The sequence below is a fragment of the Sturnus vulgaris genome, chromosome 31 (genome assembly GCF_052056855.1).
Source record: "Sturnus vulgaris isolate bStuVul1 chromosome 31, bStuVul1.hap1, whole genome shotgun sequence".
Taxonomy (NCBI): Eukaryota; Metazoa; Chordata; class Aves; order Passeriformes; family Sturnidae; genus Sturnus; species Sturnus vulgaris.
The window spans coordinates 3,481,978-3,503,996 of record NC_142273.1 but is presented as its reverse complement, the minus strand read 5'-3'; the positions used below and the strand labels follow the sequence as shown (position 1 = coordinate 3,503,996).

Below are 22,019 nucleotides of genomic sequence, written 5' to 3'. Positions count from 1 at the left end.
GTGTCACCAAACCTCCCCCCCAATGTCCCCAGGTGCCACCAAACCTCCCCCCAATGTCCCCAGGTGTCACCAGAGCCACCTCTCTGCCCCCTTCCATTGTCCCCGAGTGTCACCAGGGCCACTAAACTGGGAAAGGAAACCCAAACTGGGAATGGAACATCCCCAAACTGGGAATGGAACCCCCCAAACTGGGAATGGAACCTCCCAAACTGGGAATGGAACTCCCCAAGCTGGGAATGGAACATCCCAAACTGGGAATGGAACTCTCCCCCAAACTGGGAATGGAACATCCCAAACTGGGAATGGAACCCCCCCAAACTGGGAATGGAACCTCCCCCAAACTGGGAATGGAAATCCCCCCAAAACTGGGAATGGAACATCCCCAAACTGGGAATGGAACATCCCAAACTGGGAATGGAACCCCCCCAAACTGGGAATGAAACCCCCCCAAACTGGGAATGGAATCCCCAAACTGGGAAAATGAAACCTCCCAAACTGGGAAAGGAACCCCAAACTGGGAATGAAACCCCCCCGAACTGGGAATGGAACCCCCCCCAAACTGGGAATGGAACCCCCCCAAACTGGGAATGGAACCCCCCCCCAAACTGGGAAAGGAGGGGACACCAAGGGAGGCTCAGGACCCGATTTTGGCTTTATTTGACCTGAAATGGGGCACGGGGGGACCCCCAAACTGGGAGTGGGGGGCGCGGGGACCCCCAAACTGGGAGTGGGGCACGGGGGGACCCCCAAACTGGGAGTGGGGGGCGCGGGGACCCCCAAAGCAGAGCAGCACACGGGGGGGGGATGGGCACCCCCCTCATCGATCCACCTCCCCAAAAACGATGTCCTGGGTACCTGTGGGGAAATCGGGGGGTCAGGGCACCCCAAAATGGGGAGAGACCCCCCCAAAGTGGGGAGAGACCCCCCCAAAGTGGGAGCTGGGGGTTGAGAAGGGGAAGGGACCCCAAAAAGGGAGGAAGGGACCCCAAAAGTAGGGAAAGGAGCCCAAAAATGGGAAAAAAAAAATCCCAAATATGGGGGAAGGGACCCCAAAAGGGGAGGGGGCACCCCAAAATTGGGGAAAGGGGATTCCAAAAGGGGAAAAGGGGACCCCAAAATAGGAAAAGGGGATTTCAAAATGGGAAGGGGCACCCCGAAATGGGAAAGGGACCCCAAAATTGAGAACGGGGACCCCAAAATGGGAAAAAGGAGCCCAAAAATGGGGGGAGAGACCCCAAAAGGGGACCCCAAAAGGGGAAAGGGGACCCCAAAGTGAGGGCCTGTACCGATGATGGCCACCACGTCAGCCAGCATGTGCCCCTGGGACATCCTGTCCAAGCCGGCCTGCAGGGACAATTCATGAACAATTAATTAACACCAATTAACACCAATTGACACTAATTAACCACCCATGGACACCCAACAACCCCAATTAACACCCCAATTAACACACACAGACCCCAATTAGCACACAGAGACCCCAATTAGCACCCAATGAACACCCCATTAACTACAGATCCCAATTAACACCCAATTAACCCCACAGGAGTTAATTACTCTCAATACCCCCTCAGCACATCCACAGGGACCCCAATGTCCCCCAATGTCCCCTGACCCCCCCAGTGCCCTCTGTCCCAGTGTCCCCAATGTCCCCAAGTGTCCCCAAATGTCCCCTGTCCCAGTGTCCCTTGACTCCTCAGTGTCCCCAAATGTCCCTTGAGCCCCCAATGTCCCCTGTCCCAGTGTCCCCCAATGTCCCCAAGGGTCCCCCAGTGTCCCCCCCTGTCCCAGAGTCCTCTGACCCCTCAATGTCCCCAAGTGTGTCCCAGTGTCCCCTGACCCTTCAGTGTCCCCAAATGTCCCTTGAACCCCCAGCGTCCCCTGATCCCTGGGTGTCCCCAGGTGTCCCTCCCCTGATCCCTGGGTGTCCCCAGGTGTCCCTCCCCTGACCCCTGGGTGTCCCCAGGTGTTCCCAGGTGTCCCTCCCCTGATCCCTGGGTGTCCCCAGGTGTCCCCAGGTGTCCCTCCCCTGATCCCTGGGTGTCCCCAGGTGTCCCCAGGTGTCCCCAGTCCGTACCAGGTGAGCGAATCCAGGTGCTTTGATCTTGCAGCGATAGGGGCGGCTGCTGCCATCAGACACCAGGTACACCCCAAACTCACCCTGAAACACACATGGGGACATGGGGACAGCGTTGGGACACAGGGACAGGGCTGGGGACACAGGGACAGGGACAAACACGGCACAAGTGTCACCTTGGGGGCCTCGATGGCCGTGTAGGTGGCCCCGGGTGGCACCTGGTAGCCCTCGGTGTAGAGCTTGAAGTGATGGATCAGGGACTCCATGGACGTCTGTGGGGACAGGGGGACACCTGCAGGGCTGGCATTGTCACCTGGGCAGGGTGTCACCTGCCCTGAGTGTCACCTGCCCTGGGTGTCACCTGTGCTGGGTGTCACCTGCAGGGCTGGCACTGTCACCTGTCCTGGGTGTCACCTGGGCAGGGTGTCACCTGCAGAGCTGGCACCTGTCCTGAGTGTCACCTGTGCTGGGTGTCACCTGTCCTGGGTGTCACCTGTGCTGGGTGTCACCTGCAGAGCTGGCACCTGTCCTGAGTGTCACCTGTGCTGGGTGTCACCTGCAGGGCTGGCACTGTCACCTGTCCTGGGTGTCACCTGCAGAGCTGGCACTGTCACCTTTCCTGAGTGTCACCTGTGCTGGGTGTCACCTGGGCAGGGTGTCACCTGCAGAGCTGGCACTGTCACCTGTGCTGGGTGTCACCTTTCCTGAGTGTCACCTGTGCTGGGTGTCACCTGGACAGGTGTCACCCACCCTGGGTGTCACCTGCTCTTAATGTCACCTACCCTGGGTGTCACCTGCAGAGCTGGCACCTGTGCTGGGTGTCACCTGCTCTTGGTGTTACCTGCTCTCAGTGTCACCTGTGCTGGGTATCACCTGCCCTGAGTGTCACCTGCCCTGAGTGCCACCCTCCCCGTGGGACACCTGGTGACATTTGGGGACAGGTCACCTTCATCTCGGCGCGTTTTGGGGGTGACACCTTGGCGTCGTCCACCTTGATCTCGCCAGGTGGCATTTTATTGAGGCACTGCAGGATGATCCTCAGCGATTGGCGCATCTCCTCCACCCGGCACAGGTACCTGCACCCCGAAATTCAAACTGGGGGAGTGCCCACACCTGGAACAGGTACCTGCACCCCCAAAATTCAAACTGGGGGAGTGCCCACACCTGGAACAGGTACCTGCAACCCCAAAATTTGGGATTGGGGTTCCTACAGGATGGGGTTTCTGGGGGTCCCAGGTAGACCCGTCCCAGGTATGGGGGTCCCAGGTAAAGGTGCCTCAGGTGTTTGGGGGTCCCAGGTAAAGGTGTCCCAGGTGTGACAGTCCCAGGTAAAGAATGTCCCAGGTAAAGGTGTCCCGGGTGTTTTGGGGTCTCAGGTAAAGGTGTCCCAGGTGTGATAGTCCCAGGTAAAGGTGTCTCAGGTGTTTTGGGGTCTCAGGTAAAGGTGTCCCAGGTGTGATGGTCCCAGGTAAAGGTGTCCCAGGTGTATGGGGCTCCCAGGTAGAGCCATCCCAAGTGTGCAGAACCCATCAGGCTCAGCCATTCCCAACACAGCACCCCAAAACCCAGGGGTTACCTGCACTGAGACCCTTTTGGGTGACAGAAGCAACCCCCCAGGACCCCTCCGAGCCCAGGTGAGGCCTCACCTGTCGTAGCAGTCACCACGGGAGCCGATGGGGACGTCGAACTCCACCTGGTCGTAGACGTCGTAGGGCTGAGCCTTGCGCAGGTCCCACTGGATACCTGAGCCCCGCAGCATCACCCCGCTGGGACAGGCCGGAAACGCCCCAAATTCACACCTGAGCCTCGGCCCCGCCCACCTGGAGGGCGTGGCCAGGTGAGGGGGGTCCCTGCCCCCGGCTCACCTGAAGCCGTAGTTGAGCGCCTCCTCGGCCGTGATGACGCCGATGTCCACGGTGCGGTTCTTCCAGATGCGGTTGTTGGTCAGCATCTGGGTGAGGGGGGGGACACACCTGGCACACCTGGCACACCTGGGGCACCTGGCCTGCTCACCTGGCGCTGGCACCAGCAGGTGGCACTGGAAATGCTCATCTGGTGCTGGCACCTGTTTATTGTCCTCCCTCAGCCACGCAGCTCTTGCACTGAAACCTGTTCTGGCCACTCTCACCTGTCCCTGGCACTCTTACCTGTCCCTGGCACGTCTCACCTGTCCTTGGCACCCCTCACCTGTCCTGTGTCACCTCACCCCCCCCATGCCGTTTGGAATGACCCCACCCCTCCCAGGTGACAGGTGACAGCAGCCTGGTCGTGCCCCCTCTCTCTCCAAATTCCCAAATTCCTGAATTCCCGATTTCCAGCCCCCTCACCTCCTCCACCTCGTCGATCCGGATGGAAAAGTTCTTCACAAACTCGTAGATGTCATCCATGAGCCCCAGGGGCAGGTCCTGGCACAGGTGGGACAGGTGGGGTTGGGGGGACACACAGGACAGGACAGGACAGGTGGGAGCCCAGGTGGCACCAGGGATGTGGGCAGGGGGTGCCAGGGAGAGGGAATCCCATGGGAATGGGGTGCCAGGGATGGGGATCCCAGGGAATGGGAATTTCAGGGATGGGGATCCCAAGGATAGGGATCCTGTGGGAATGAGGATCCCAGGGAATGGGGTCCCAATGGCAATGGGGATTCCAGGGAATGGGGATCCTGTGGGAATGGGAATCCCAGGGAATGGGGTCCCCAGGGAAGGGGGATCCCCAGGAGCACCCCCTCACCTGGCTCACCCCCTCACCTGGCTCACCCCCTCACCTGGCTCACCCCCTCACCTGGAGCACCCCCTCACCTGGTGCACCCCCCCGGGCCGCACGTAGGCCGCGTGCATCCGCGCCCCCGACACGCGCTCGTAGAACTCGAACATCTGCGGGGGCAACGGAGGGCTCAGCACCCCAAAAACCCCCCAAAAACCACCCCAAAGACCCCCCCAAAGACCCCCCCAAGCCCCCAGCCCACCTTCTCCCTCTCCTCGAACATCCAGAAGAAAGGAGTCATGGCCCCGATGTCCAGCGCGTGCGTGGTCACGGCCATGATGTGGTTGAGCAGGCGAGTGATCTCGGCAAACAGCACTGGGGGGCACGGGGGGCAAAGGGTGACCCCAAAATCCTGGGGGCGACCCTAAAGATCCTGGGGGTGACCCTAAAGATCCTGGGAGTGACCCTAAAGATCCTGGGGGCGACCCCAAAGATGCTGGGGGTGACCCTAAAGATCCTGGGGGTGATCCCAAAATCCTGGGAGTGACCCTAAAGATCCTGGGGGTGACCCCAAACATGCTGGGAGTGACCCTAAAGATGCTGGGGGTGACCCCACAAACCCTGGGGATGATCCCAAAATCCTGGGAGCGACCCCAAAGAGCCTGGGGGTGACCCCAAAGATCCTGGGGGTGACCCCAAAGATCCTGGGGGCGACCCCAAAATCATGGGAGTGATCCCAAAGATGCTGGGGGTGATCCTACAAATCCTGGGAGTGACCCCAGATATCCTGGAGGTGATCCCAAAATCCTGGGAGTGATCCCACAAATCCTGGGGATGATTTTAGGGCGGAAGTTTTGTGGTTTTGAATTTTTTTTAATGGGTCTAGGTGGTATTTTTGTAATTTAACAGAAAAATCTGCATTGCAGGTCATGGGGTCTTAGAGTTAAAAGTAAAAATAAATTACTTTAATTTACTTTAAGTAATTTATTTAGTTTACCAATTTACTTTACTAATTTACTTCATTAACTTAATAATTTAATTAGGTGTCTGTGTTTAATTGGACAGATTGATGTTTAAAAAGTTTTGTAGAGAGAGAGAGACCAGACTTAATTTTTAGTTTGTTAGCTACAGAAATTGCAGAACTGACATTTTGTGAGAATATAATAGAAATAATATCTGAATACAAATATTAAAAAAAAAAACTCAGGAAGTTTTAAACCAATAAAAAAAATAACAAACAGCTGAGTCCAAACACGAAATAACAACTCTGGGATTTTTAATGCTATAAAAAATAATTAATGGGTATCTGAATACAAAAATTAACAACACTTATGGAACTTTTTTTTTAAAAAATTGATTCTGATGGAAAATAAAAAGATTAAAAAGGGGAGGCTGACCTCGGATCCACTGAGCCCGGGGTGGGGGGCGGATGTTGAGGAGCTTCTCCACAGCCAGGGAATAGCACTGCTCATTGCACATCATGGACACGTAATCCAGACGGTCAAAATAGGGCAGGGCCTGTGGGAGAGGGCACTGGGAATACTGGGAATGGCACTGGGAGCACTGGGAATGGCACTGGGAGCACTGGGAATGGCACTGGGAGCACTGGGAGTGACACTGGGAGCACTGGGAATGGCACTGGGAGCACTGGGAATGGCACTGCTCATTGCACATCATGGACACGTAATCCAGACGGTCAAAATAGGGCAGGGCCTGTGGAGAGGGCACTGGGAATACTGGGAATACTGGGAACACTGGGGGTGACATTGGGAACACTGGGAGTGACACTGGGAGCACTGGGAGCACTGGGAATAGCACTGCTCATTGCACATCATGGACACGTAATCCAGACGGTCAAAATAGGGCAGGGCCTGTGGGAGAGGGCACTGGGAGCACTGGGAATGGCACTGGGAGCACTGGGGGTGACATTGGGAACACTGGGAGTGACACTGGGAGCACTGGGAATGGCACTGGGAGCACTGGGAATGGCACTGGGAACACTGGGAGTGACACTGGGAGCACTGGGAATGGCACTGGGAGCACTGGGAATGGCACTGGGAGCACTGGGAATACTGGGAATGATACTGGGAATACTAGGAGTGGCACTGGGAGCACTGGGAATACTGGGAATGGCACTGGGAGCACTGGGAGTGACACTGGGAATGGCACTGGGAGCACTGGGAGTGACACTGGGAATGGCACTGTGAACAGTGGGAATGACACTGGGAGCACTGGGAGTGACACTGGGAGCACTGGGAATGACACTGGGAGCACTGGGAATACTGGGAATGGCACTGGGAATGGCACTGGGAGCACTGGGAATACTGGGGGTGACATTGGGAACACTAGGAGTGACACTGGGAGCACTGGAATGGCACTGGGAGCACTGGGAGTGACACTGGGAATGGCACTGTGAACAGTGGGAATGACACTGGGAGCACTGGGAGTGACACTGGGAGCACTGGGAATACTGGGAATGGCACTGGGAATGACACTGGGAATACTGGGGGTGACATTGGGAACACTGGGAGTGACACTGGGAGCACTGGAATGGTACTGTGAACACTGGGAATGATACTGGGAGTACTGGGAATGACGCTGGGAATACTGGGAGTGACATTGGGAACACTGGGAGTGACATTGGGAGTGATACTGGGAATGGCACTGGGAGTACTGGGAATAATACTGGGAATACTGGGAATGACACTGAGAATGCCAGGGATATTAGGAGGAGCTGGGAACACTGGGAACACTGCTGGGAATGCTACTGGGGATACTGGGAAGAGCTGGGAATGCTGCTGGGGATACTGGGAGGAGCTGGGAATGCTGCTGGGGATACTGGGAATACTGGGAAGGTGTTCCCCAGTTTCCTGGGGTAGCTACAGCAATGTTTTGTACCCAGTGAGTTTGTCAGTGCCCCAGGGCAGCAGCCCCGGGTGGGAAATGGGATCTGAGGGAAATAAATGGGATCTGAGAGAGATAAAATAAATGGGATGTGAGGGAAATAAATGGGATCTGAAAAAGATAAAATAAATGGGATCTGAGGACAATAAATGGGATCTGAGGGAAATAAATGGGATCTGAGAGAAATAAATGGGATCTGAGGGCAATGAAATAAATTGGATCTGAGGGAAATAAATGGGATCTGAGGGAAATAAATGGGATCTGAGGGCAATGGGGATCAGAGAAATGGGATCTGAGGGCAATGGGATTTCAGGGCAACATGGATCCCATAGAACAGGGATTTCAGGGATGGGCATCAGGGATCCAGGGCTGTGTCCCCCAGTTTCCCGGGGTACCTGCAGGTACGTTTTGTACTCGATGAGTTTCTCGGTGCCCCGGTGCAGCAGCCCCACGTGGGGGTCGCAGCGTTTCACCGTCTCCCCGCTGAGCTCCATCACCAGGCGCAGGACGCCGTGAGCAGCCGGGTGCTGAGGCCCGAAGTTGATGGTCAGGCTGGCCACCTTCTTGTGGGCCACCGGGTCCTTGTCTGGGCGGGGACAGACACGGGGAGGGGTCAGGGACAAAGGGACAAACCCCCCCCGACACGGCGGAGCAGCGCTGGGGGCAAGGGAACACCGAATGTTGGGGTGCAGGGAGGGGACGTGGGGCTGCTCAAGTGACCACGAAGGGCTCAAAGTGAGCCCAAAATTGCTCTGAGCGAGCCCAAAATTGATCTGAGTGACCCCAGAACTGCTCTGAGTGACCCCAAAGTGCTCGGAGTGAACCCAAAACTGCTTTGAGGGACCCCCAAGCTGTCCCAAATGACCCCAAAACTGCTCTGAGCGAGCCCAAAACTGATCCGAGTGAGCCCAAACTGCTTTGAGTGATCCCCAAGCTGTCCCAAGTGACCCTAAAGTGCTCGGAGTGATCCCAAACTGCCCCAAAGTGACCCCAAAACTGACCCAAAGTGACCCAACACCCCCCACAGAACCTCGCGAGGGGCCCTTCAGAATCCCCCCCAAAGCCCCTGAGACCCCTCCTGGGTCCCCCCAAAGGCCTCAACGCTCCCCTAGAGCTCCCCCAAAGACCTCAGAGCACCCCCAGAGACCCCTCAGAGGCCTGAGGACCCCTCCCGGCCCCCCCAAAGGCCTCGGGACACCCCCCAAAGCACTGACACCCCCCCTCAAAGGCCTTGTCCTCCCTCCTCAGGGCCCCCCAAAGCCCTCAGGGCCCCTCCACGCCCCCTCCCCACCTTCTCCAAGAGGCTCCCCGCTCTGCCCTCACCGTTCCAGGGTGGCGGCACCCATTTTTCGGTGGCCTTGCTCGGGTACATGATGGCCCCGGCGAACTGCTGAGCCCACTCCATGTCGGGCTGCCATTGGCGCGACCTGCGGGGCCGGCGGGTGAGCAAGGGGACAACCCCACAGCCTCCCCGCCGCCCCCCGCCATGTCCCCGTATCTTCCCGCGGTCTCACCGAGCCGGGGCCGGGCCCAGCCGCGTCCCCGCCGCCCTCAGCCCCGAGGGGCCGCGGAGCCGCCACAGCGCCCGCAGCGCCGCCATCGTGCCCTTGGCACTGCGCATGCGCGGGGGGCGCCATGGCGAGGAAGGGCGGAAGTCGTGGGTGCCGCCATGTTGGATACGGGCAGATTGCCCCGGGGATTCTTTTCATATTGCGCATGCGCACGGCGCCATTGTGCTGCCGGGCAGGAGAAGCTGTGAGTGCCGCCATCGTGAGCTTTGCGCTGTGCAAACGCCGAGGGAGCCCAGTGTGGCCGGGAAGGGCAGACCCAATGAGTCTCTCCGTGTTGGATGTGCTGCTATCGTGTGCTTGGAGCGGGAACGTCGAGGCCGGGAAGGGCAGGGACAGCTGTGAGAGCCGCCATGATGGGTGTGGGCAAGGGTGGAGGGCGCCCTATTTGAAAAGGGAAGGTGAGGCCGGAGAGGCGCCATTTTTGCTCCGGGCAGCGGGGACGCTGTGTCCTCATATCCCCTGGGGTGCCACCACCGCCACTGAGGCCATTGTCCCCTCCCCTGTCCCTGCTCAACACGTCCTAGTCCCCTCCCCGGGCGAGGTGGCGCTGCCCGGGAGTTGACACTGCGCTGTCCCCGAAGGTGATGGGATAAGTACTCCTCACCCAGAGTGCCATCAGCACCCCCGTCCTCCAAGAACAGCTCCAGCATGGGACTTTAATGGGATCTCCTCCCTGAGATGACCCCATCTATGGGGACAAGGGGGACATGGGGTTAGGGGGGCTCCCATGGAGGAAAGGGGACCTAAGTGGCCGTGGAGGAGTTATGGGGGTGGCAGGGACCCCCTCGGGATGGGGGGGCACAGGTGGCCGGGAGTGACCCCAGAAGGACAGAGGGGACACACGTGACCGGAGGGGACACGGAGGTCGCAGGGACACCCTGGGGACAGGGACACGTGGCCGAGGCTGACACACGTGGCGCGAACGCGCGCCCGCCTCCTGTCCCCCACCCAATCACAGCGCCACTTCTTCGTGACGTCACACAACAGCCAGGGAGATACGAGGGAAGGGGCGTGGCCACGCGCGGTTACCATGGCGACGGCGACGGCCATGACCACGCCCCCTCAGGGCCATACTAGACCAGGCCACGCCCCCCTCCGCCTCCGGGGCCTCTCCCGGCTCGTTCCGGGCCCCGCGCCCCTCCCGGGGGTCACCGAGAGCCACCGGGGCCCCTCAGGGACCCCCCGGTTCCCGGCCCCGCTGTGCCCTCTCCGCCCGCCCGGTGCGGCCAAGCCTTGACCCCGCCGCGGCCCCGCCCTGTGACGTCATCACGCAGCGCCCTCCGCTCCAAGATGGCGGCGGCCGGGCGGGGCTGAGCTGGGCCCAGGCAGGTACCGGGACCGGAGCGGGATCGGGGTCAGGGGGGTGGCCCGCGGGCAAGGGGAGGGATTGAACCGGGACCGGGGAGTACCGGGGAGGGCACAGCCGGGCACGGGCAGGTACCGGAGCCGGACGGAACTGGTACCGGGGCCGGGAGGGCTCAGGGAGGGAGAGTAGGACCGAGACCGAAGGAACGGTACCGGGGTCAGGTAGATACCGAGAGTGGCAGTACCGGGACCGGTACCGGAGAGTGGCTGAACCAGGGCTGGGCGGGGACCGAGCCGGTCCCCCGATCCAGGACCGGACATTTCCCGGTACCGCAGAGAAGCCAAAAAACCACCGGGGCCGGACATTTCCCGGTACCGGCGAGAAGCCGAGCGAGGCCCAGACCCTTCCCGGTACCGGAACGGGCCCGGTCCATCCCCAACCACCCCCGGCGCGCCTCCAACCCTTGTTCCCATTTGTCCCGCAGCCCCGCCATGCTGCCCTTTGCCCCCACCATGCTGCCCCGCTAAACCGGGCGGCTCTCCGGTAAACCGGGCGGCTCTCCGGTAAAGCGGGCGGCTCCGCGATGCTGCGGCGGCTGCTGGAGCGGCCGTGCTCGCTGGCGCTGCTGGTCGGGTGCCAGTTCGCTTTCGTGGCCTATTTCTCGCTGGGTGGGTTCCGGAACCTCACGGCTCTGTTCGGCCGCTCCGCCGGGCCCGCCGTGGATTATTCCCGGACCCACGACGTGTACGCCAACCTCAGCCGGATCGGTTCGGCCCGAGCCGCTCCACCGGACCCCGCACGGCCGCTGCCGTTCTGCCCCGAGAGATCGCCGTTCCTCGGTGAGACAGCGGCGGGGGGGAGCGCGGAGAAGCGGGGGGAAACGGGAGGGGTCTGGGGAACGGAGACCCCCGGGGGAACCGGGGAGGGGTGAGAGGAACGGAGACCTCCGGGGAACCGGGAGGGGTGAGAGGAACGGAGACCCCCGGGGGAACCGGGAGGGGTGAGAGGAACGGAGACCCCCGGGGGAAGCGGGAGGGGTCTGGAGAACGGAGACCCCCGGGAGGGGAACGGAGACCCCCGGGCGAACCGGGAGGGTCTGGGGAACGGAGACCCCCCCCCAAGGGAAGAACCGGAGAATCCCGAGAGAGGAACCGGAGGGAGGGAGAGAACCGGGAACCCCCAAGAGAAGGAACCCGAGGGGGAAAGAACCGGGGGGAGAAAGGAACCGGGGACCCCCGGGGGGAGGATCCGACCCCCTCCCCCCGGTAAAGAACCGGTGCCAGCCCCTCCCCCTGTCCCGGGAAAGACCCGACTCCTTCCCCGGGAAGAAGAACCGGTCGAACCGGATCCCTTCCCCCCACCCTGCCCCGGGGAGGAGCCGTCCCCTCCCCGCCGGGACAGAACCGGGCCTGGAAGGGAAATCTGGGGGGGCTGCCCCGGTTTGGGACTGGGGGGCAAACCCCGGAGTCTCCCTGAGTTGGGATTGAGGGGGGACAAAACCCTGGGACCCCCAGTTTGGGACGGGGCAAACCCCGGAGTCTCCCTGGTTTGGGATTGAGGGGGGACAAACCCAGCCCAGTTTGGGGACACAGGGACACACCCAGCCCAGTTTGGGGACACAGGGACACACCCAGCCCAGTTTGGGACTGGGGTCCACGTTCTATCCCTCCCAGTTTCGGACTGGGGGGACGCCCCCCTGGGACAGGCTGGGGACACCCAGCTCATTTTGGGGACACAGGGACAAACCCAGCCCAGTTTGGGATTGGGGGGGACACACCCATCCCAGTTTGGGATTGGGGAGGGACAAACCCAGTCCAGTTTGGGACACCCAGCCCAGTTTGGGACCCGGGGACAAACCCCTGTGTCCCTCCCCGGTTTGGGACAATCTGGTGCCACCCCAACTCCTCGCTGAGGTGCCACCACCGTGTCCCCCTGTCCCCAGTGGGTCCCCTGACGGTGTCCTTCGCCCGGGTGCCGACTCTGGAGCAGATCCAGGCCAAGAACCCGTGGGTGCAGGAGGGGGGGCGGTACCGACCCCCCCAGTGCGAGTCCCGCTCCAGAACCGCTGTCATTGTCCCCCACCGTAACCGGGAGAGCCACCTGGGCCACCTGCTCTACTACCTGCACCCCTTCCTGCAGCGCCAGCAGCTGCACTACGGCATCTACGTGGTGCACCAGGTGGGCATGGGGGGGCTGGGGGGTGCCCGGGGGGGAGTTTGGGGGGTCCCCAGGGAAGGTTTGAGGGGTGCCCAGGGTGTTTTGAGGGGTCCTCAGGGTGGTGCAGGGGTCCCCAGGAAGGGCTGGGGGGTGCCTAGGGAGGGTTTGAGGGTCCCCAGGGAAGGTTTGAGGGGGTTTTAGGGGTGCCCAGGATGGTTTGGGGGGTCTCCAGAGTGGTTCAGGGGTACCCAGGGTTGTTTAGGGGGTCCCAAGGGAGGGCTGTGGGGGCTTGGGGGGTGCCTAGGGAGGGTTTGAGGGTCCCCAGGGAAGGTTTGAGGTGATTTGGGGGTCGCTGGGTAGGGTTTGAGGGGGCTTCACGGGTGCCCAGGGTGTTTTGAGGGGTCCCCAGGGAGGGTTTAGGGGTCCCCAGGAAGGGTTTGAAGTGGTTTTGGGGGTCCCCCAGATATTTTAGGGTGCCCCCATGATATTTTGGGGTCTCCCCAGGCTGGGAACTCCACATTTAACCGGGCCAAGCTGCTGAACCTGGGAGTGAAGGTTCAGAGGGGATGATTTACAGGATTCCCAGGATGGTTTAGAGGATTTCTGGGATATTTTGGGGTGCCCCCAGATGGATTTGGGGTTATTTTGGGGTCTCCCCAGGCCGGGAACTCCACATTTAACCGGGCCAAGCTGCTGAACGTGGGGGTGAAGGGATGGTTCAGTGGAGATGGTTCAGAGGGGAAGGGAAGGTTTGGGGTCTCCCCGAATATTTTGGGGTATCTCCAGAATGTTTTGGGGTATCTCCCGAATATTTTGGGTTTTCCCAGGCCGGGAACTCCACGTTTAACCGGGCCAAGCTGCTGAACGTGGGGGTGAAGGAGGCCCTCAAGGACGAGGACTGGGACTGCCTGTTCCTGCACGACGTGGACCTGATCCCCGAGAACGACCACAACCTTTACACCTGCGACCCCTGGAACCCCAAACACGTCTCGGTGGCCATGAACAAATTCGGTTACAGGTGTGTCACCACGCCCCTCGGTGGGGACACGGTGGGGACACGGTGGGGACACTCGGGGCACAGCTGGCTCACTGTCCCCTGTCCCCAGCCTGCCGTACCCGCAGTATTTCGGGGGGGTCTCGGCGCTGACCCCCGACCAGTACATGAAGATCAACGGGTTCCCCAACGAGTACTGGGGCTGGGGGGGCGAGGACGATGACATCGCCACCAGGTAGGGCCTGGGGACACCCTGGGGACACCCTGGGGACACCCTGGGGATGTCGTCACACGGTCACGGGGGTGTGGCAGCTGATGGCATCGCATGGGGGGTGCGGCCACAGTGCTGGGGGGGACACGGGGGGTGTGACATTGACCTGGGGGGGACACGGGTGTGTGACATTCACCTGGAGGGGACACGGGGGTGTGACATTGACCTGGGGGGTGACACAAGGGGTGTCCTGTCACCTTGTGAGGGACATGAGGGGGGTGACATCACCCTAGGGGAGACAAGGGAGGGTGTGACATTCACCTGGGGAGGACACAGGGGGTGTGACATTGCCCTGGGGGGGGACATGAGGGGTGTCCTGTCACCTTGGGAGGGACACGGAAGGTGTTCTGTCACACTGGGGGGGAGGGGACACAGGGATGTCCCCATGCCCTGTCCCCCCAGGGTGATGTGGTGACCTCAACGTCACCCGGAGCTGTCCCCTGTCCCCTCGGTGACCCCTCTGTCCCCTCAGGGTGCGCCTGGCAGGGATGAAGATCTCCCGCCCGCCCATCTCCATCGGCCACTACAAAATGGTGAAACACAAAAGCGACAAAGGCAACGAGGAGAACCCGCACAGGTACCGGGGAGGGGACAGCGGTGACACCTGAGTGTGCCCAGGTGGGGAGGGGACAGCGGTAACACCTGAGTGTGCCCATGGGGATACCTGAGTGTCCCCAGTGGGGAGGGGACAGCGGTGACACCTGAGTGTCCCCAGTGGGGAGGGGACATCAGCGCCACTCCGGGCGTGTCTGAGGGAGGGGACATCGCTCCTGCCGCGTCCCCAGGAAGGGGGAGGCGACACCAGCGCCGCTCCCTCCTCGCCCCCGCCCAGGTTCGACCTGCTGGTGCGCACGCAGCGCTCGTGGACGCAGGACGGGATGAACTCCCTGTCGTACTCGCTGCTGGCCAAGGAGCTGCGGCCGCTCTACACCAACCTCACCGTGGACATCGGCCGCGACCCCCGCGCCCGCGGCGCCCCCGGCAGCTCCAGAAGCTTCCGCGAGGAGATGCTGCGCAAACCCCCCCGCGGGGACCTGCCGCTGTCGCTGTCCTTGTCGCTGTCGCTGTCGCCGCCGCGCCCGCTCAACGCCACAGCCCCGTCGCCGGCGTTGGCGACAGCGCGGGTGGCACACGAGGAAGGGGCGCTGGTGGCCCCGGGGGGCAACCAGAGCGTGGCGCAGGGACCCCCGTGATCGCCCCACCCCACCCCCCAAAATTTAAACCACCCCCCCCAACGTGTGGACTCTGGGCTGGGGGTGGGGACACACAGGGGACACCCCCGGGAAGGGACAAGGGGTGAGCCAGGGGCTCGCCCGACCCCCCTCCCCACCTCCCGCGACGCCCCCCCCGGGATTTTGGGGGTCCCCACGTCGGGTATTTATTCTATTTATGAGCCGCTCCCCTGCACATTTCTAAAAAGGGTTTTTTTCAATTAAAAAAAAAAATCACTTTGTCCTACGGTGGTGGCCGAGGGGGATCTCTGTATTGGGGAGGGGGGGGGGGGTTCAGGGGGGGAACCCCAAAATCCTCCCCACGGCCGCCTTGGCGCTGGAGATGCAGTCGTTGACCGAGACCCCCGAGTAGGAGGCACCGATGAGGCTCAGGGGCAGCTCCTGCTCCTCCAGGAACCGCTGGATCCGCTCTGGGGGACAGAGACGGCAGCTGGGGACAGCCCTGGGGACATCCCGGGGACAGGGGACACCCCCAGGGACAGGGGACAGCCCTGGGGACATCCCCGGGGACAGGGGACACCCCCCAGGGACAGGGGACAGCCCTGGGGACACCCCCCAGGGACAGGGGACAGCCCTGGGGACATCCCCGGGGACAGGGGACACCCCCCAGGGACAGGGGACAGCCCTGGGGACATCCCCGGGGACAGGGGACAGCCCTGGGGACACCCCCGGGGACAGGGGACACCCCCCAGGGACAGGGGACAGCCCTGGGGACATCCCCGGGGACAGGGGACACCCCCTAGGGGACAGGGGACACTCATGGGGACACCTCTGGGGACAAGGGACACCCCGGGGACAGGGGACACTCCCCCGCCCCTCTCACCCAGGCGCTCCCAGTGTCCCAGCGTGTACTGGGGGATGCAGTCCTGGGAAAAAAAAGGGGTGGGGGGACACACAGGTGAGCCCCCCCCCCCCCCAAAAAGTGTCACCCACTCAGAGCCCCCCCAAAAGTGACCCCCAGAACCCCCCAAGAAGTGTCACCCACCCCAGATCCCCACAAAAGTGTCCCCCAGAGCCCCCCAGGTGTCCCCACCTGCTGCACCCCCCAGGAGTGTCACACACCCAGAGCCCCCCAGAAGCGTCACTCAGACCCCCCCCCCCCAAAAGTGTCACCCAGGCCCCCCCCAGGAGTGTCCCCAACCTGCTGCGCCCCCCAGGTGTCCCCCAGAGCCCCCCCAGGTGTCCCCCAGCTGTCACCCAGAGCCCCCAGATATTCCTCGCTGTCCCCCAGGTGTCCCCCAGAGCCCCCCAGGTGTCACCCAGAGCCCCCCAGGTGTCCCCAAATGTCCCCCAGGTGTCCCCACCTGCTGCACCCTGACCATGGCCCGGGCGGGGGTCCCGGGCAGCCCCAGGTGCTCCCTCACGGCCTCCCGGGCCCGGCGCAGCAGCAGCTCCGGAGCCACGGCAGAGGGGTCCCCAAAAATGTCCCGGAACCAGGCCCCGCCCAGCATCACCTGGGACACCCCAAAAATCACCTGGGGCACCCCAGCATCACCTGGGGCACCCCAAAACCACCCTGTGAGCCCCCAAAATCACCTGGGACACCCCAAAAACACCTGGGGCATCCCAGAATCACCTGGGACACCCCAAAACCACCTGGGACACCCCAAAACCACCCTGTGAGCCCCCAAATCACCTGGGGCACCCCAAAATCACCTGGGACACTCCAAACCCACCCTGTGAGTCCCCAAAATCACCTGGGACACCCCAAAATCATCCTGTCAGTCCCCCTGTGTCCCTCAATGCCACCCCCGCTGTCCCCGGTGTCCCTCAATGCCACCCCCGCTGTCCCCGGTGTCCCCCAATTCCACCCCCGGTGTCCCTCAGTGCCACCCCCGCTGTCCCCACCGTCAGTCTCAGCGAGGGGGTCCCGGTGGTCCCGGGGGTCCCGTCGAGCTCCGGGAACGCCACCGAGTCATAAACGATGCCCAGGAGCGCGGGGTCCTCCGAGGATGGCACCAGGTGACCAAAACCCTGCGAGGGGACAGGGCTGGGGTCACCGCCGGGCCTTGGGGACACCGCGGGGCTTGGGGACACTTTGGGGACCCCCCCCCCAGCTCTCACCGTGACGGGCAGAGTGGCCCCCTCGTACTGCAGGTTGACCACGGCCACCGAGGCGGCCCGGATGGCGCGGAGCTCCCGAGCCAGCGGCTCCGCCTCGGGGGACAGCGCCTGGGCCAGCGCTGGGGACAGCGGGGACACGGTGAGGGGACAGCGAGGGGACAGCGGGGACACGGTGAGGGACAGCGGGGACACGGTGAGGGACAGCGAGGGGACAGCGGGGACACGGTGAGGGACAGCGGGGACACGGTGAGGACAGTGAGGGGACAGCGGGGACACGGTGAGGGACAGCGGGGACACGGTGAGGACAGTGAGGGGACAGCGGGGACACGGTGAGGGACAGCGGGGACACGGTGAGGGACAGCGGGGACACGGTGAGGGACAGCGAGGGGACATTATGGACACGGAGGGGACATCAGGGACACGGGAGCGGTGGCCCGGCCGTACCTGAGGCCGGCAGGGCGCTGATCACGTGATCGGCCGTGATGGTGCGGTCAGGTAAAGTGAGCTGGGGAGAGAGGGGGACACTGGGGACACTGGGGACACTGGGGGACACTGGGGACTGGGAATCCCCCAGGGACCCTGGGGAGCGGCTCGGGTGACTGGGGACACTGGGGAGGTGACCCCAGGGACACAGGGAGGGGCACCGGGTGGCACCGGCAGTGTCCCCACCTGCCAGCGGCCTCGGCGGTGGCACAGGTGTCTCAGGGGCGCGTGGCAGCGCAGCTCGGCGCCGCGGGGGGACACGAAGGCCACCAAGGCGGTGGCCAGGGACTCCATCCCCCCCCGCAGGGACCACTGGCTCCAGCGCTCGGCCCGCGCTCGCCGCGCCAGGGCCACCTCCGGGCCCGCCCTGCGCTCACCTGCGGCGACAACGGCGGTGACAACGCGCGACGGGAGCCCCAGGGTGTCCCCTGTGCCAGCCCCGTGTCCCCACCCCAGCAGATGCCAGCACCAGCCCAGCGGCGTCCCCGTCACACTGGGGTGACCCTGGGGTGTCCCCAGAGTGTCCCCTTGTGCCAGCGCCTGCCAGATCCCAGCCCCGGCAATGTCCCCATTGTCCCCAGCAGTGTCCCCAATGTCCCCACCTTATCCCAGTGCCAGCCCCAGCAGGACGGAGCCCCGGCATTGTCCCCAGTGTCCCCAATGTCCCCGGTGTCCCCCATGTCCCCAGTGTCCCCAGTGTCCCCACTGTCCCCGGTGTCCCCATTGTCCCCAATGTCCCCAATGCCCCCAGTGTCCCCCATGTCCCCATTGTCCCCCATGTCCCCACCGTGTCTCAGGGCCATGCCCAGCAGGACGGAGCCCCAGCAGTGTCCCCAATGCCCCCAATGTCCCCATTGTCCCCAATGCCCCCAATGTCCCCATGTCCCCACCGTGTCCCAGGGCCATGCCCAGCAGGACGGAGCCGCGGCGCCGCTCGGCCCGGAAGAGCGCAGGGAAGCAGGAGCGCGCGCTCAGGGCTCGGCTGTCCCCGGCAAACACCCCCCGACACAGACTGTCCACTGCCAGCTCGGCCACCTGCGGGGACAGCCGCCGTGGGGACGGGGACAGCCACAGGGGACCGCGACAGCCACAGGGGACAGCCACAGGGACAGGGGACAGCCACAGGGGACAGCCACAGGGGACGGGGACAGCCACAGGGGACGGGGACAGCCACAGGGGACGGGGACAGACACAGGGGACAGCCACCGTAGGGACGGGGACAGCCACCGTGGGGACGGGGACAGCCACCGTGGGGACAGCAACAGGGACAGCCACGGTGGGGACGACGACAGCGACAGTGGGGACGGGGATAGGACAAGGGACAGAGACAGGGGACAGCCACCGAGGGGACGGGGACAGCCACAGGGGACAGGGGACAGCCACAGGGGACGGGGGACAGCGGGGACAGCGACAGCGGAGACAACGACAGGGACAGGGACAGTGAGGACAAGGGACAATGGGAACAGGGACAGTGGGGACAGCGACAGCGAGGACACCGACAGTAACAGCGGGGACAGGGGACACTGACGGGACAGGGAAGTGATGGTGACAGTGGGGACAGGGGACAGAGACTGGGTACAGTGACAGCAGGGACACGGACAGGCACAGTGACATCGGCGACAGAACAGCGACAGAGGGGACAGGGACAACAGGGACAACGACGGGAAGAGCAATGGGGACAGTGACAGCAGGGAAAGGGACACTGATGGGGACAGGGACAGCGGGGACAGCAATGGGGCACTGATGGGGACAGGGACAATGGGACCCCACCCACCCCGGGGAGGCCCCGATAAGGCCGGGTGGGGTTTTGGGGTGAGTTATCGGGGTTTGGGGTTTATCGGGCTTTGGGGTGCGGTCACGGGGATTTTTGGGGGGGGGGTCTGGGGGGGCTTATCAACTTCCTGGGGGGCTCATGGGGGCTTTGGGGGGGGGCTATGGGGTTTTGGGGGTGGTTAGGGGAATTTTTTGGGGGTGGTTAGGAGGATTTTTTTGGGGATTTATCTGAGTTTTTGGGGGGGTTATCAGGGTTCTGGGGTTTTTTTAGGGGTTCTGGGGGTTTTGGGGGGTTTCTGGAGGTTTTGGGGGGTTTCTGGGGGATATTTTTGGGGTTCTGGGGGGGCACCCACCTCGGGGCCGAAGCGGCGCCGGGCGAAGGCGTGGGCGCTCTCGTCCGGCCCCGTCCCCGCCGGGGTCAGCAAATCCCGCAGAGCGCTCCAGAACAGGGCCCGGGAGAAAGGGGGGACAGCCCGGAGCAGGCCCCTGGGGACATTGGGGACATTGGGGGTGACACTGGGGACAGGGGACACAGCCTGAAGCAACCCCCTGGGGACAGCTGGGACATTGGGGACAGCCCAGAGAAGGCCCGTGGGGACATTGGGGACACGGGGGATGACAGTGGGGACAGGGGACACAGCCCAGAGTAACCCCCTGGGGACAGGAGTGACATTGGGGACAGCTGGGACATTGGGGACAGCCCGGATCAGGCCCCTTGGGACAGGGGGGACATTGGGGGATGACACTGGGGACAGGGGACACAGCCCAGAGTAACCCCCTGGGGACAGGAGGGACATTGGGGACAGCAGGGACAGGGACAGCCCGGATCAGGCCCCTGGGGACAGCAGGGACACGGGTGGCACTGGGCACAGGAGGTGGCATTGAGGACAGGAGGACATTGGGAACATTGGGGACACCGCCCAGAGCAGCCTCCCGGGGACCCCGCACAGTCAAGGGGTGACACTGGGGACAAGGATGGCCCTGGGGACAGGGGACAGGGGGAGGTGGCCCTGGGGACAGGGGACACGCACCCCAGCCCCGAGGGCAGGGGGTGCAGGGTCCCCCCCAGGTACAGGAAGCGGTTCCGAGCCGCCGGGTGGCCCTTGGGGACAGCCAGGATGTCACCGGCCAGCCCCAGCTCCGACACCTGCGGGGACATCGGTGACACCGGGGGAGGGACCCCGGGATTCACACAGAGACCCCAAAATTCATCCAGAGACCCCCAAAATCCTCCCAGGGACGCCAAAAATTTATCCAGGGACCGCCAAACACCAGGACCCCTCTGTCATCCCAAAACCAGCCCAGGGACTCCATACACCCACCCAGGACCCCCCAAAACCCCCCAGCACCCCTCTGTCACCCCAAAACCAAGCCCAGAGACCCCCCTAAACACCAGGGACCCCCCCCAACCCCAGAGACCCCCCAAATCCAGCCCTGGAGACCCCCCCAAATCCCAGGGACCCCCCAAACCACCCCACGGAACCCCCAAACCCAGCCCTGGGGACCCTTCCAACCACCAGAGACGCCCCCATACCCAACCCCGGGGATGCTTCCAAACTCCAGGGACCCCCTCAAACCCCGGGGCCCCCCAAACCCAGCCCTGGGGACCACCCCAAACACCAGGGACCCCCCCAAACCCATGGACCCCCCAAATCCCCGGTACCATGTGCAGGGTCTCGGCCCCCGCCGCCCCCGCCGGGCGGACGCCCCTGGGGCCGTGCTCGAACACGGCGCCCTCGGGGGTCCTGGAGCTCTGCAGCCACCCCCCAAAACGGCCACTGGCCTCCAGCAACACCACCTGGGGACCCCCGGGACCCCCAAATCACCACGGGGACACCGCGGGAATTGGGGGGTCGGGAGGGGGGGGGGGAATCCCGTGGAATTGGGGTCTGGGGGAATTGGGGTCTGGGGAATTGGGTTTTGGGGAATTGGGGGTCTGGGGAATTGGGGTCTGGGGAATTGGGTTTTGGGGAATTGGGGGTCTGGGGAATTGGGGTCTGGGGAATTGGGTTTTGGGGAATTGGGGGTCTGGGGAATTGGGGGTCTGGGGAATTGGGAGGGGGGGTCTCTAAAAGGATGGGGGTCTCAGAAGGGTTGGGGGTCCTGGAGGGGACACCGGGGGTCCCGGAGGGTGACCGGGAAGAGTGCGAATCCCGGAGCAGAACGGACACCGGGAGGGAAACGGAAGTCGGGGCGAGGATTCGGGGGTCCCACGCTCACCTTGGGCGGGTGGGGGGCGCGCACCAGGTGGTAACAGGCGGCCAGGCCGCTGATGCCGCCGCCCACGACGGCCACGGTCCGCGGCATGAGGGGACCTGGGGCGGGCAGGGTCAGAGCGGCCACCGGGAGCCCCCCGGGACCACCGGAATCCCCCCCCGGGACCACCTCGGACTTTCCCTCACCGGTCCCGAGTCCACCCGCGCTGGCCACGCCCCTTCCAGCCGCTTATCAGGGGAAGGGGCGGGGCTTAAGGGACACGGACCAATG

General features: G+C 63.2%; 3 protein-coding genes across 15 annotated transcripts; 1 reads left to right on the top strand and 2 right to left on the bottom strand.

Moving 5' to 3' along the window:
- Positions 1 to 634: 634 nt before the first annotated feature.
- Positions 635 to 9,349, bottom strand: NDUFS2 (NADH:ubiquinone oxidoreductase core subunit S2). 6 transcript variants are annotated; one of them, XM_088154659.1, is made up of 14 exons: positions 9,196 to 9,345; positions 9,005 to 9,108; positions 8,077 to 8,267; positions 6,175 to 6,295; positions 5,040 to 5,152; positions 4,873 to 4,947; positions 4,405 to 4,482; positions 3,943 to 4,028; positions 3,724 to 3,843; positions 3,024 to 3,153; positions 2,254 to 2,349; positions 2,078 to 2,161; positions 1,287 to 1,344; positions 635 to 855 (listed from the first exon to the last, which is right to left on the bottom strand). In XM_088154659.1, the coding sequence occupies exons 1-14, from the start codon at positions 9,300 to 9,302 to the stop codon at positions 818 to 820; spliced, it is 1,401 nt and encodes a 466-aa protein (XP_088010785.1). In that variant the 5' UTR covers positions 9,303 to 9,345; the 3' UTR covers positions 635 to 817. The 6 variants fall into 6 exon arrangements, 4 of the variants coding, with proteins under 4 accessions (XP_088010785.1, XP_088010786.1, XP_088010787.1 ...); XR_015798625.1 differs by lacking the exons at positions 635 to 855; positions 1,287 to 1,344; positions 2,078 to 2,161; positions 2,254 to 2,349 and adding exons at positions 2,437 to 2,491; positions 2,655 to 2,723; positions 2,809 to 2,886 and having other exon boundaries at positions 2,935 to 3,153; positions 9,196 to 9,349; XR_015798624.1 differs by lacking the exons at positions 635 to 855; positions 1,287 to 1,344; positions 2,078 to 2,161; positions 2,254 to 2,349 and adding exons at positions 2,398 to 2,723; positions 2,809 to 2,886 and having other exon boundaries at positions 2,935 to 3,153; positions 9,196 to 9,349.
- Positions 9,350 to 9,484: 135 nt separating this feature from the next.
- On the top strand, positions 9,485 to 15,439 carry B4GALT3 (beta-1,4-galactosyltransferase 3). 2 transcript variants are annotated; one of them, XM_014891283.2, is made up of 7 exons: positions 9,485 to 10,577; positions 11,043 to 11,397; positions 12,501 to 12,736; positions 13,543 to 13,733; positions 13,822 to 13,944; positions 14,453 to 14,557; positions 14,813 to 15,439. In XM_014891283.2, the coding sequence occupies exons 2-7, from the start codon at positions 11,142 to 11,144 to the stop codon at positions 15,171 to 15,173; spliced, it is 1,272 nt and encodes a 423-aa protein (XP_014746769.2). In that variant the 5' UTR covers positions 9,485 to 10,577; positions 11,043 to 11,141; the 3' UTR covers positions 15,174 to 15,439. The 2 variants fall into 2 exon arrangements, with proteins under 2 accessions (XP_014746769.2, XP_088010789.1); XM_088154663.1 differs by having other exon boundaries at positions 10,523 to 10,581.
- On the bottom strand, positions 15,139 to 21,976 carry PPOX (protoporphyrinogen oxidase). 7 transcript variants are annotated; one of them, XM_088154651.1, is made up of 12 exons: positions 21,753 to 21,976; positions 21,196 to 21,330; positions 20,564 to 20,679; positions 19,886 to 20,018; positions 18,650 to 18,794; positions 17,946 to 18,136; positions 17,721 to 17,781; positions 17,277 to 17,395; positions 17,061 to 17,186; positions 16,517 to 16,666; positions 16,036 to 16,078; positions 15,139 to 15,622 (listed from the first exon to the last, which is right to left on the bottom strand). In XM_088154651.1, exons 1-12 carry the CDS (start codon positions 21,837 to 21,839, stop codon positions 15,486 to 15,488), a joined length of 1,443 nt encoding a protein of 480 aa, XP_088010777.1. In that variant the 5' UTR covers positions 21,840 to 21,976; the 3' UTR covers positions 15,139 to 15,485. The 7 variants fall into 7 exon arrangements, with proteins under 7 accessions (XP_088010777.1, XP_088010778.1, XP_088010779.1 ...); XM_088154652.1 differs by having other exon boundaries at positions 20,564 to 20,634; XM_088154653.1 differs by lacking the exon at positions 16,036 to 16,078.
- Between the last annotated feature and the right edge of the window lie 43 nt (positions 21,977 to 22,019).